The 14,969-nt window shown below is 42.5% G+C and overlaps 1 protein-coding gene across 2 annotated transcripts in view; it reads left to right on the top strand.

Moving 5' to 3' along the window:
* LOC120979535 (G-protein coupled receptor 22-like) overlaps positions 1-14,606 on the top strand; it is a 182,714-nt gene extending 168,108 nt beyond the window's left edge. For both annotated transcript variants that reach the window (XM_040408337.1, XM_040408338.1), the window contains exon 3: positions 12,053-14,606. In XM_040408337.1, the coding sequence (XP_040264271.1) occupies positions 12,103-13,395 (1,293 nt within the window). In that variant the 5' untranslated portion in view covers positions 12,053-12,102 and the 3' untranslated portion in view covers positions 13,396-14,606. The remainder of the gene's footprint in view (positions 1-12,052) is intronic.
* The last annotated feature ends 363 nt before the right edge of the window (positions 14,607-14,969 follow it).

The raw sequence follows: 14,969 nt of genomic DNA, 5'->3' as shown, positions 1-14,969 counted from the left end.
AGGGTGTACAATGTGCATTTTTAATATTTGTTTTATTTCTATTTTTAAAAACTTTATTAAAGCTTTTTCACGCTTTATTTTTTTAAGTCCCCCTAGAAAATGCTTGGTCATAATACTTCTGTATTGCAGTGCACCATTATCCTATTACACCCTGACAGGTTGTAATAGGAGTACTAAAATAGCAGGCATGTTAACTGTTACTAGGCCCCTGCTGGTATGACAACCGCCCATCACCCTTTAATGACATCTTGGGACAACTCCCTCTAGGTGTAATATATTGGAATTGCATAGATCGCTTCCCACCTATTGGTTAGTTTCAGCTAACTGTCTAGCAGTTTAGACTATAGAGGTCAAGCACCACCAGCAATTTCCAGTTTTTATATCTGCCTTAATTATACATATTCTTCACTTTTTTGTCTGTAAAAAGTTTGTCACCCTCAGTACTTTTAGTTAGAAGATGATAAGTGTCCCGCTGCTGTAATCCTGGAGGGTACCTGGAAGCAAGTGTTCATTTCCCTGCAGCGCCACCACAGGAGAAGCAAAGTATTACACCATTTCCATTTAGGTCAATGGGCTACGCATGAACACATTGGGTCCTCCAGAGACGCTCTTTACCAGACAAACCCTTTAAGACCAAAGATTATAACCACCATCATTTTTCTTCCACAACGTTCACTTGCTAGCTGCCCACAGGACATGTCTCGATAAGAGAACTGGTAGAGAATCATCTGTCGCCAAAATACACGGCTCTTAATATGAAGACATCAATACTCACTGAGACACAAAGCTGTTTAGAAGTCTCTCATTTCAGTAGCCTTAGGCGAGTCAAGTCTCCAAAATCCCCGCATGTAATAAAGGCTGTCAGAGAAAATATCAAGTCATCGACAACATGAAATCTAGACACCATAAAAACAGAGTGAAAATTTCCATATTGTAAGCACAAGCAGAGTGTGAAATAGACCTGATATCCCCAACATACCCCTCCAATTCCAGACAGTAAAATAGACGTGGTCTGCTGTACCCTAAAGAGCCAAATTTCAGGGGGCATGTTGACGTTGCAGGGCCCTGAATATCCACAGCTGGATTAAGGTTGGTGGGGTTCTCCATCCCAACTTTGGGTACCAGACCCAAGATAAATCACTACTAATGGTAGTGTTCATGGTGGTAATGGCAGTCGTGGTGTGATGGAATTATTTGGTGTTGGTAGTGCTTATTTATTAGTATTTGTTTTAATGTGAATTCAAAGATTTGAGAATAAATAGGCCTACACAGGCTAAGTGATAAAAATATTTACTAGTGTGATTAAATAAATAAAACAGACAAATCACATACAATCACCCAAAAATGCAATCAGCAGTTTATAGAGCAGGAGACGTCGAGCAGATTGATATATATTTTATAGAAAAAAAACTGTAATTTATACACTTATAGCTTTGCTTTTTCCACTTCCTGTGAATACCCATCAGTACAGGAGGGAGGGGTTATCAGTGATTGATAGCAGTGTGTGTATAAGTGTGCATACAGTCACTGCCAACACCTCCCTCCTTTACCGCTAGCTCTAAGAAAAATCAAATAGATAAGTGTAAAAATTACAAGTTTTACTGAATCTTTTACCACAAAGATATATATCAATCTGCTCAGCCCCTCCTGCTCTATAACATGCTGCCTGTAGATTGTATTATATTACATATTTGGTAATGGCAGTGCTCACGATGAGACAGTATTATTTGGTATTAGTAGTCTTTATGGTGTTGCAGTATTATTTGGTAATGGTAATGGTTGTGACGTGGCAGTATTTTTTTGGAATGGTAGTCCTTATGGTGTGGAAGCATTATTTGATACTGGTAGTGCTTACAGATGGTGTGGCAGTATTAGTTTATATGGGTAGTGTTTATGGATGGCGTGGCAGTATTATTTGATACTGGAAGTGCTCAAGAATGGTGTGGTGGTATTATTTGCTAACTGTAGTGCTCATTGTGTGGTGGTATTATTTGGTAATGGTAGAGGTCATGGTGTGGCAGTATTTTTTGTAATGGTAGTTCTTATTGTGTGGCAGTATTATTTAATACTGGTAGTGCTCTTGCTGTGGTGGTATTATTTTGTAATGGTAGTGGTGATAGTGTGGCGATAGCGGTGATAGTGTGGCATTCCAACGGGCGGCCTCCCCCCAGAGCCCTCTATATATATATCGTGTCCCAGGTGTAAAAAATGTCGAGTGGTATAGTGCGGCCTAAAATGTCTTTTTATGTGTATCACGGTGCTCCTACCTGGATACCGCTGGACCTAGGCTTTGACTCCGAAGCAATAAATAGGGGGAATAATTGAGGTATTTGAAGAAATAACTTGAGTCCAGACCTTGAGATGAAGTTCAGTGGCAGCTTTACTTTAATAAACGTTTCTCCAAACAGTTTCAGGCTTTGTCTTGATTTCAGCAGGCTTTAGCATTAAACTGGCAGGCAAACTCAACTCTGCTATAACTGTTTCTCTCTGACTCTGCTGTACTGAAAGGCTGGCTGTATAACTCACCTTCCTCTGTATGCTTCACTTCTCTCTTTAGTCGGACTTAACTTCAGCCAAGGAACTAATCTCCTGGCTCCTGAGGCTTCAGGCTTTAGGCTCCGTGACCAGCAGAGCTTAAGGTTCTCTGGCTGACGTAGGCATGTCCAGCAGAGATGTGTCCCTGCACACCCTTTCCCTAGCTGGGGTAAACTAGACTGGAACTAACTGGTCCCCACCCTTCCTGCAGGAAGTAGGACTAGCCCACTTCTCTCCAGAGGGGATTTAGAATGGAATGGAAAGTTCCATTCTATCCAAGTAAAGCTCTGCCAGGTTTGCTGCCACCTGCTGGTGAACCAGGAAGATTACATGAACATAACAGTTGCAAACAGATTAGAAATGCACAGTGTGAAGTACCTGGAAATAAATGCATAAGATGACATTTTGTTAGACCAATAAAGACAGTAGCAGGGTGCAGAAGTGGTAACACCACTCTGGGGTGTTATACTTATATAGTGGTACAATTGGTATTATTGGTTTTATACAGCGCATAGGGGTAAGTAACAGTATGGAGGTATTATTTAATCATTGTATGGGTGTAGTATTTGATCCTGGTCTAGCAGTATTATTTGATAACTATATATGTGTGTGTACAGTAAATAGTGAGACTATTTGTGTACATTATCTAGCACAATTATTGTGTACAGTATATGGCTTCATTATGTCTAATTTTGGTTTTCTCATGGTGGGCCTAGATGTAGTTCAGAATGACATTCAACTGTATAAAGTCTTTGTGAGTTGATCCAGGATGTCCCACCGCACCTCTCCTACCTTGCTGAACTAAAGGCTGCTCCAGCTGTCACTTCCAATTACTTCAGTGGAAGGATTTCTGAAGACGTTGTCCTCGTTTGCTTTATTATCATGACTGCTCCAGACCTGCTGGATTTTATTGCATTAGATACGCTCGGGCCTGGAGGGTAAAAGTATTTCTGTAAATTGTTTTATTGCCATAAACCCGGGCCCCGGAACCGTACAATGAGGTGGGTTTTCAGGTTGCTTTTGAAAGTTTGGATGCTGGGGGAGAGTCTGATGTGCTGGGGCAGCGAGTTCCAGAGTATGGGGAGGTATGAGAGAAATCTTGTAGACGATTGTGTGAGGAACAGACGAGAGGAGAACAAAGAAGGAGATCTTGTGAGGATCCGAGATTACATAGAGAGAGCGTGGTGCAGTTAACTGTAATGGACAGGTCAGGTAGGGGGCTGAGTGAAATGGAGGAAAGATGATGAATTCTGTTTTCTCTATGTTGAGTTTTAAGAAGCAGGAGGAGAAGAATGAAGATATAGCTGATGGACATGCTGGTTGCTGGATAGAAGAGACGTGACATCTGTCAGGGAGGTAGATTTGAGAAGCATCACCATAGAGGTGATATTGGAACCATGGGACTCTATGAGCTGTCCCAGGGACACAGGACAGAGCCTTGGAGGACACCAAAAAAGAGGGGACGTGATCAGGTGGTGTGTGAATGGGCAACACTGAAAGTTCTGTTGGTGAAGTAAGAGGAGATCAAGGAGAGGACCAGGTCGCTGATGCTGAGGGATGAGAGGGTGTTCAACAGGAGAAAATTATCAACAATGTCAAAGGCAGAGGAGAGGTCAAAAAGAAGGAGCATAGAGTAAGGCCCCTTTTACACGGGCGAGTTTTCCGCGCACTGAATTTGGACCCATTCTTTTCCATGGGGCTGTGCACATGAGCGGTGATTTTCACGCATCACTTGTGTTTTTCACGCAACGCAGGCCCCATAGAAGTGAATGGGGCTGCGTGAAAATCGCAAGCATCCGCAAGCAAGAGCGGATGCGGTGCGATTATCACGCATGGTTTCTAGGTGACGATCGGGATGGGGACCCGATCATTATTATTTTCCCTTATAACATGGTTATAAGGGAAAATAATAGCATTCGTAATACAGAATTCTAAGTAAATTAGGGATTGAGGGGTTAAAAAATAAAAAATAAATAATTAAACTCACCTCATCCACTTGTTCGCGCAGCCCGGCTTGTCTTCTTTCTTCTTCTTTGAGGACCTGGGGAAAAGGACCTTTGGTGATGTCACTGCGCTCATCACATGGTCCATCACCATGGTGATGTACCATGTGATGGACCATGTGATGAGCGCAGTGACGTCACCAAAGGTCCTTTTCCCCAGGTCCTCAGAGAAGAAGAAAGAAGACAAGCCGGGCTGCGCGAAAAAGTGGATGAGGTGAGTTTAATATTTATTTATTTTTTAACCCCTCCATCCCTCATTTACTTAGCATTCTGTATTAAGAATGGTATTATTTTCTCTTATAACCATGTTATAAGGGAAAATAATAAAATATACAGAAAACCTAACCCAAACCTGAACTTCAGTGAAGAAGTTCGGGTTTGGGTCTGGGTACCACATTCAGTTTTTTCTCACGCTCGTGCAAAATGCATTGCACTCGTGCGGAAAAAACGGAATAACGCAACGCAATCGCATACAAAACTCACCCCACTCGCAGGCAAATTCGCACAATTTTCCCGTGACGCACCCGTATCCTATCCGGCCCTCGCACGTAACGCCCGTGTGAATGAGGCCTAATGTAGAAGGCAGAGAACAGGTCAAGAAGGAGGAGGACAGAGTAATGTAGAAGGCAGATAACAGGTCAAGAAGAAAGAGTACAGCGTAATATAAAATGCAGAGGAAAGCTCAAGACACAGAACAGAGTAATGTAGAAGACAGAGGACAGGTCAAGAAGAAGGGGGACAGAGTAATGTAGAAGACAGAGAACATGTCAAGAAGGGGGAGAACAGAGTAATAAAGAAGGCAGAGGACAGGCCAAGAAGGAGGAGGACAGAGTAATATAAAATGCAGAGGAGAGTTCAAGAAGGAGGAGAACATAGTAATGTAGAAGGCAGAGGACAGGTCAAGAAGAAGGGGGGCAGAGTACTGTAGAAGGCAGAGAACAGCTCAAGAAGGAGGAGAACAGAGTAATGTAGAAAGTGGAAGACAGAGTAATGTAGAAGGCAGAGGAGAGGTCAAGAAGGAGGAGGACAAAGTAATGTAGAAGGCAGAGAGTTCAAGAAGGAGGAGGAAAGAGTAATGTAGAAAGTAGAGGACAGGTCAAGAAGGAGGACAGAGTAATGTAGAAGGCAGAGGACAGGTCAAGAAGAAGGGGGACAGAGTAATGTAGAAGGCAGAGAACATGTCAAGAAGGGGGAGAACAGAGTAATGTAGAAGGCAGAGGACAGGCCAAGAAGGAGGAGGACAGCGTAATATAAAATGCAGAGGAAAGCTCAAGAAGGAGAACAGAGTAATGTAGAAGACAGAGGACAGGTCAAGAAGAAGGGGGACAGAGTAATGTAGAAGGCAGAGAACATGTCAAGAAGGGGGAGAACAGAGTAATGTAGAAGGCAGAGGACAGGCCAAGAAGGAGGAGGACAGCGTAATATAAAATGCAGAGGAGAGTTCAAGAAGGAGGAGAACAGAGTAATGTAGAAGACAGAGGACAGGTCAAGAAGAAAGGGGGCAGAGTACTGTAGAAGGCAAAGAACAGGTGAAGAAGGAGGAGAAAAGAGTAATGTAGAAAGTGGAGGACAGAGTAATGTAGAAGGCAGAGGAGAGGTCAAGAAGGAGAAGGACAAAGTAATGTAGAAGGCAGAGGACAGGTCTAGAAGAAGGGGGACAGAGTAATGTAGAAAGCAGAGAAGAGCTCAAGAAGGAGGAGAACAGAGTAATGTAGAAGGCGGAAGACAGTAATGAAGAAGGCAGAGCAGAGGTCAAGAAGGAGGAGGACAGGGTAATGTAGAAGGCAGAAGACAGATTGAGAAGGAGGAGAACAGTAATTTAGAAAGCAGAGGACAGGTTTAGAAGGAGGAGCACAGAGTAATGTAGAAGGCAGAGGACAGGTCAAGGAGGAGGAGCACAGAGAGAAGCATAGAATTATGACATTTAGCTTTGGCACCTAGCAGATCACTGACTACTTTGCTTAGGGAGATTTCAGTGGAGTGATTGGGTCTGAAGCCAGATTGCAGCTGATCAAAAAGTGAGTAGGATGAGAGTTAGGAAGACAGTTCAAGATGGACATGTTGTTCTAAGAGTTTTGATGTGAATGGGAGTAGTGAGATAGGATGATAGCTAGATAAAGAGGATGGGTCCGGGGAGGGCTTCTTGAGTATGGGTGTGATGGTGGCATGTTTAAAAGGGGAAGAGAAGATGCCAGTGGTTAGTAATAGGTTAAAGAGGTTGGTTAGGGCAGGGATAACTATGGTGGTTAGGTTAGGAATGAGGTGGGTGTAATCTGGAGTTAATGGTGGAACTCTTTTTCTGATGGTGGTAAATTGGGTTAAATGGGAATAGCACTGAGCAGTTATATAGGGGGGTTGCAGGGGTTGTTGTTTGGGGGGGCATGCAATGGACATTTTTGGAAATATAATAGAGACCTAGAGACCCCTGTTATTAGAGGTTGGATGATTGAAGATTTGTTCCACTAGAGATTATTTAGGAACTGGAAATATAGACTGTACGCCTCGCTGCAGCCTGACTCTTACTGCCATCTGCTGGACAGAGGAGGTCTCACATGTGCTTATTGGAGCATGAAAACAGGACAAAACATACAAAATAGTGCACAGTAAAAATTAAAAAGGTTTGTTCAGGATTGGGAAAACATGGCATTTTTCTTCCAAAATCAACACCACCCAGTTCAGCTCCTCGTCTGCACCATAATAACACACTGCTGTGCAGGAAAGGGTTAATAATAATTATCTGTTACAAGTGGTTTATGTGTTTAATGAAACTATATCTCAAATAACAGGAGCACTGGGTTCACGATAGATAGATAGATAGATAGATAGATAGATAGATAGATATGAGATAGATAGATATGAGATAGATAGATAGATAGATAGATAGATAGATATGAGATAGATAGATAGATAGATATGAGATAGATAGATAGATAGATAGATATGAGATAGATAGATAGATAGATAGATAGATATGAGATAGATAGATAGATAGATAATAGATAGATAGATAGATAGATAGATAGATAGATAGATATGAGATAGATAGATAGATAGATAGATAGATAGATAGATAGATAGATAGATATGAGATAGATAGATAGATAATAGATAGATAGATAGATAGATAGATAGATAGATAGATATGAGATAGATAGATAGATAGATAGATAGATAGATATGAGATAGATAGATAGATAATAGATAGATAGATAGATAGATAGATAGATAGATAGATAGATAGATAATAGATAGATATGAGATAGATATAAGATAGATAGATAGATAGATAGATAGATAGATAGATAGATAGATAGATAGATAGATAATAGATAGATATGAGATAGATATAAGATAGATAGATAGATAGATAGATAGATAGATAGATAGATAGATAGATAGACGATAGATTGATAGATAAACAGATAATTGGATAGATACAATAGATAGATAAGGACATGGTGGCATCCTGTGTGCACATTCATATACAGGAGAATTATGTAAATTGCAGCAGTTTTGTGACAGCACAAAGGTCAGTAAAGAAAATCAATCTCATTAAAATTAATTCACACTTTCTATAGATGTCGCCTAACCCTGGGTCAGCACTGAGATAATAATGTGGCTCTGGAAGCCCAAGAGAGCGACCACAGCGACAGCGCTGCAAAGAATGACAGCCACTTCTAAGACGGTTAAAGGAGCCCTTAAAGGGGTTGTCGAGGGACATAAAAACATGGCTGCTTTCTTCCAGAAACAGCTCCATACCTGTCGATGGGCTGTGTCTGGTATTGCTGCCTGATCCATTAAATGAGACTGGGTTGCAGTACCGCATAGAACCTGTAGACAGGTGTGGAGCTGTTTTTTTTATGGAAGCAGCCATGTTTTTATATGATCTAATCCTGGACAATTCTTTTTATTGGGCATGTTCAGCCCTACAGAAGTAAAACTCAATCCCTGTATAAAAAAGATCTGCAACTTTATAACATCATTGATATTTGGATTCTTCAAACTTTTTTTTTTCATGAGCTTGGCTTGCTGTCAGTGAATGGAGAGAGACAATAATAATTTCCACTTAGAGGCCTGTCTGGATCATGTCCCAATCACACAGGTGCAGGGCCGGTGTATTCACAACTACTGTAGGTGATTTTGGCATGGCACCACTACCAGCATGTGTGACTACACCCTTGGAAGAGTCTAATGCACAGACATGAGCTGCACGCCAGGATCAGTGCCTGTTTTCAGACTCTGAATGTAGACATTTAACTTTCCATTCACTCACTGCAAGCAGAGATATTGAAAAAAAGGGAATTTTAGAAGAATTGAAGAAGCAGAATGTGCATTGGAAAGTTGCTAAACTTCCCCTTTGATTACGCTCTTTTAACACATGATCATCACTGGTCTTGTATTGCGGTCCACGAGTGATGGCTGGAGTTTTCCTTTAAGGTCGCCGTGCTCATCAGCTGCCTGGCCTCTTGTCCGCGGTGCTCCATCATTAATGCGCACAGGGGACTGTAAGATCGCAGTCCCCGGCAGAGTGGGCTGATTCACCTCCGGGACTACTGTCTACTCATCTTGTATCAATGCAAAGTTTCTGCAGCCGTGTTCTGAATCCAAAATCGCCCCTGTTAATGAAGACCTCCAGTGTCGGCGCACGCGGCTCCGGGCCCGCCATGAATTGTTTATGCGTATTAACTGTGATCATCGCCCCCTCCCTCCCCGCGCAATCACTGAGGAGTCACAGAACAGGTCACCAGCTTTTAATGAAATATTTAGTTATATGCAAAAAAATAAAAAAAGTTTATAAAGTTTAACAAAAACTGGAGTAAAATCCCTTTAATTTGGCATCTACGGAACCTGATTATCACCCATTCTGGATTATTGGCAGTCACATAGAGAAAAGTGTAGAACATGGGTAAAGGAGTGATCCTAATATAATTTAGGATGTTTTTTTTATCCCCTAATATAGATTACACTACAGGCGCATGCACAGTAGACCTTCTGTTTCCCAAGCAATGCAGAAGACTACAGCGCATGCACCAATGACACCTCCTTCACCCAAACGAAGCACATGTCTCCTCTTTTGGGTAGAGGATGAGGACATGCCCTCCAAGCAGGAGCAGATCTGCTGTGCATGCACTGATAGTGTAATCTACAGCGCAGGCGTGAGGTTGCAAGGACAAATGAGATGGGGGGGGAGTGGCTATCAAGGCAGACCAGAAGAGCTGTGGTGCTCCGAGCAGAAATTGCTCATCCCTTGCTGCATCAAAGGCCTAATTTACATATTAATACAATTTTCATCATAATTGAGGTATCGTTTTACTCAGCGGGGTCAACCCTACCAGACATTATGTCTGGTTTAATGGGGTTAATTCTGCTGACAGATGCTCCTTAAAGGGGTTGTTCAATGGGAAATAGTTTTTTTTGGAGAGTGCTCATAACAGGCTAAAAAAAAACTGCTCCTGCTGCATTTACCATGTGCCTGTTGGTCTCTTCATGGTCATTTTTGACAAACTGGAAAGGCTTAGATATGACTTCTCAGCCAATCGCTGGCATTGCCAGGTATGTGCTGTGTGTCAATAAGGGACTAGAAAGTAGAGACAAATGGGGACCCAGTAAGCATTGGAACAGAAGCAGCGCATGATGAACTCTTTTCAAAAATATTGTACCAATGGACAACCCCTTTAAGAGTTGACGTGCTTAGTCTGTTCCCTCGCTGCCACCACCACTTACACTATGATTATCATGATGCTCCTCGGATTGGTCACATTGTTATGAGAATCTGGTACCTGTAAACTAAAGGGGGTCTGTCATTTTCATGGAGACTGATCTGGAGTCTGTCATTTTCATGGGGTCTGATCTGGAGTCTGTCATTTTCATGGGGACTGATCTGGAGTCTGTCATTTTCATGGGGACTGATCTGGAGTCTGTCATTTTCATGGGGTCTGATCTGGAGTCTGTCATTTTCATGGGGTCTGATCTGGAGTCTGTCATTTTCATGGGGTCTGATCTGGAGTCTGTCATTTTCATGGGGACTGATCTGGAGTCTGTCATTTTCATGGGGACTGATCTGGAGTCTGTCATTTTCATGGGGTCTGATCTGGAGTCTGTCATTTTCATGGGGACTGATCTGGAGTCTCATTTTCATGGGGTCTGATCTGGAGTCTGTCATTTTCATGGGGTCTGATCTGGAGTCTGTCATTTTCATGGGGACTGATCTGGAGTCTCATTTTCATGGGGTCTGATCTGGAGTCTGTCATTTTCATGGGGTCTGATCTGGAGTCTGTCATTTTCATGGGGACTGATCTTGGGTCTGCCATTTTCATGGTGTCTGATCTTGGGTCTGCCATTTTCATGGTGTCTGATCTTGGGTCTGTCATTTTCATGGGGTCTGATCTGGAGTCTGTCATTTTCATGGGGACTGATCTGGAGTCTGTCATTTTCATGGAGACTGATCTGGAGTCTGTCATTTTCATGGGGTCTGATCTGGAGTCTGTCATTTTCATGGGGACTGATCTGGAGTCTGTCATTTTCATGGGGACTGATCTGGAGTCTGTCATTTTCATGGGGTCTGATCTGGAGTCTGTCATTTTCATGGGGTCTGATCTGGAGTCTGTCATTTTCATGGGGTCTGATCTGGAGTCTGTCATTTTCATGGGGACTGATCTGGAGTCTGTCATTTTCATGGGGACTGATCTGGAGTCTGTCATTTTCATGGGGTCTGATCTGGAGTCTGTCATTTTCATGGGGACTGATCTGGAGTCTCATTTTCATGGGGTCTGATCTGGAGTCTGTCATTTTCATGGGGTCTGATCTGGAGTCTGTCATTTTCATGGGGACTGATCTGGAGTCTCATTTTCATGGGGTCTGATCTGGAGTCTGTCATTTTCATGGGGTCTGATCTGGAGTCTGTCATTTTCATGGGGACTGATCTTGGGTCTGCCATTTTCATGGTGTCTGATCTTGGGTCTGCCATTTTCATGGTGTCTGATCTTGGGTCTGCCATTTTCATGGTGTCTGATCTTCGGTCTGTAATTTTCATGGTGTCTGATCTTCGTTCTGTCAGTCTCTCATTTTCATGGGGTCTGATCTGGAGTCTCATCTTCATGGGGTTCATTTTAAGGGTAGTATATATAGGGGGTCTGTATATCAAAGACTTGACTGGGTATTTGGTCTGTTTACAGTGGGGCCTGGCATGGTGCCCATAGACATGGGGTTCTGGCCTGGTGTCTGGATACAGGGATATTTTGGCCTGGGGCCCTGTATACAAAATATGGTATGGAGACCCCTTTCTCCACTGGTTTCCATGGCTGCTATCACCACAGAGATGCGTATTGAACACAAAATGGCTGCATCATTCATCACTAGTTTTAATGGCTTCTATGGAACTTAGGCTAGATTGTCATAGAGGGTGGTCTAGAACACAAAATGGCCACCTCATGTTTCAGTGATATAGTCTTCTAGAAATATATGTGACTTTTGCTTTGATCTAATATGTTCTTACTTTTATTTCTTCTCCATAGGGAGACGCACAGAAGAAATTCCCCATTTCTAGGACTATGCAGAGAACAGAATGGTGTCAGCCAAGGAGACAGATATGTACGACACCATCTTGGAAACTAACGATGGATCCACCTCAGATGTCGGCTGGTACTTCCCTTACCCACTGGGCTTCCAGGTCTCCCTTACCAGCTTCCTCATGCTGGAGATTGTGTTGGGTTTTAGCAGCAACTTGACAGTACTTGTTCTCTACTGTATGCAGTCAAACCTGGTGGACTCCGTCAGTAACATGGTGACCATGAACCTCCATGTCCTGGATATCATCATCTGTGTGATCTGTGTCCCACTGACCATAGTCATCATCCTGATTCCGCTGGAGCAGAACATTGCTCTGGTTTGTTGCTTCCACGAGGCATGTGTCACTTTTAGTAGCATTGCTACAGCCATCAATGTCTTGGTGATCAGTTTGGACAGGTACGACATCTCAGTGAGACCAGCTAACCGGGTTCTTACCCCAAGTCGGATGGTGCTGCTCCTCTCCTGCGTCTGGTTTGTGTCCCTCATGGTTTTCTTCATTCCTTTCTTTGAAGTGGAATTTTTTGGTGACCCGGATCACATGGCAACTTGGCAAAACCGGACTTTGCTCTGTGTCAGCGTCAACGAGTACCACACGGAGCTTGGCATGTACTATCATTTGGTCATTCAGATTCCCATCTTCTTTGCTGCGGTGGCTGTTATGCTGGTTACCTACTCTAAAATCCTCCAGGCCCTCAACATTAGGATTGGAAACCATTTTAAGAGGAGCCAACGTCGGAAAACCAAGAAGAGAAAAAAGAGGAAATCATCAGACCAAAGCACTATGGGGGAGACCAAAAGACTGGCCCCTCCACCGGTGATACAAAACCCACCCATGAGGGTCCAGGCTTCCGTCTCTGTCATCATTGCCTTGAGACGGGCAGTGAAACGTCACCGGGACCGTAGAGAACGCCAAAGGCGTGTCTTCAGGATGTCTCTTATCATCATCACAACATTCTTACTCTGCTGGGCTCCAATTTCTATTGTGAACCTTCTTATCCTCTGTCTTGGGCCCAGTGACCTTCTGGTGAAGTTACGTATCTGCTTCATTACCATGGCCTATGGCACAACCATCTTTCATCCTCTCGTGTATGCTTTCACGCGGCAAAAATTCCGCAATGTCTTGAAAAATAAGATGAAGAAGAGGGTTGTCTCCGTGTTGCAAGTCGATCCGACTCCCGGTGGAACTGTTATACATAATTCTTGGATTGAGCCCAAGAAAGCCAAGAAATCTAAGTTAGAGTGCAGTGATGGGACTGACCGATGTCTGACAGATGCCGTGAAGGACTGATCCAGTGTTTCGGAGTTGGTCAAAAATGGACACATCTTATGGCAGTGAGATATCAGCACACGCATTTCATTGGATTTCAAAAATAAAGGGCCTCTCGGGAGCAACATACAGTATTGCCCTTGAATATATCCAAGAAAAGCACTGCCATCTTACCTCCGTGGCCTGACTCGCCACAAGTCCATTCAGCCCATCCAGTCCAGGATGGATTAATCCAGGTGATGCTGTTCCTTCTATCTAAGGCCAGGAGCAGCAAGTTCCACATCATTCTAGCATCAGCCTTCATGACTTTTATGGGACTACTTACGTTTTTTATGAGGATAGTGAGTAGTATCGCATGCATTGACCTTCCATAAATCATACTGGATATCTGTCAGCAGCTCTATTATACCATAGGAATAATAGACATAAAGAAAACGTAAAGAGAATATAAATATCTAATGGGGGAAAAAACACTGTATTTTTATACAAAGAATAGAATTGGTTTTAACTCATTCTAAACCACAGCCATGAATTGTAAATTTTGAATTATCTAAAAAAAACAACATTTTTTTTAAGTTGAAATTTTAAAAAATTCATAGGGTGTGGTGTCAAATATTCAGTCTTCAAAAATGACTCTGGGGACACTTTAGTCAATGTGCGTTAGTTTGCACAAATTTTAACTCCACTAATAATATTAAATGTATTCTTCCACTTTTCTTAAAAAAAAAAAAAAGAAGAAAAAAATTTACAAAAAATTACCTTTATAATGTGTAAACTTCCATTTTTATTAAGGCAAAGAAAAATGGAGATGTCGCGATGGGCGCCGCCAATAGGCGCAAACTCTAAAATAGTAAATAGTTTGCTGTTCCTGTTTGTTGCATTTACGTGGTTTGTCCGGCTTGTCAGATCATTAAAGCACAATTGGATGTATGTCTTGGCAATAGGATACCATAATCAACGCAAAAAAAAAAACAATGCAAAGAGTCTCGAGCTACTATCAACAAAGGCTTGAGGTTCTCATGTCAGCGATACTGAAAGTGGACGTCTCGCCGTGCGCAGCAGGGGTGGCCATTTTATGAGCTGGACCAATAGTCATGATGGGAGCCCATTCCCATCGGTAACCAGAATAGTAGTCAAGCCTGTTGATTATTAGCCATAGAGTGCCTCGGTAATGTCAATGTTTTCAGACCACAAAATGGCTGCCTCCACTGTGTCTCAGTAACTATAGCCCTTTAAGGTCTACCTAGTAACCAGATGCAGAGAGTCCATAGAAACCATTTGACAGTCAACTGTATTTAAGTAACAAAAGCTGTTTAAAGGATAACTTTCATATTTTTATTTGCTAGTTTATTAGATCTAGGCGAGTATACCTGAGTTAATCTGTCAATGATTGCCAAAAGATCTGTAATTACCTTTTAATAACAGCTTTCATCAATGTCCCCTGTCCCTTTCCACTGCTCCCTTAAAAGACCGTTGCTAGGGTTTGTCTGTCTTCCTTTTAGTATAAACAGAAGACAGAGGGGCGGTCCTTCACACTGCATGCCTGCATTAGGCTTCAGATTGAGAAGGCGTGTCTCTCAGTTATCCAATCTGAT

Source organism: Bufo bufo, chromosome 9 (genome assembly GCF_905171765.1).
Source record: "Bufo bufo chromosome 9, aBufBuf1.1, whole genome shotgun sequence".
NCBI lineage: Eukaryota > Metazoa > Chordata > Amphibia > Anura > Bufonidae > Bufo > Bufo bufo.
This window is presented reverse-complemented; position numbering and strand designations above follow the sequence as displayed.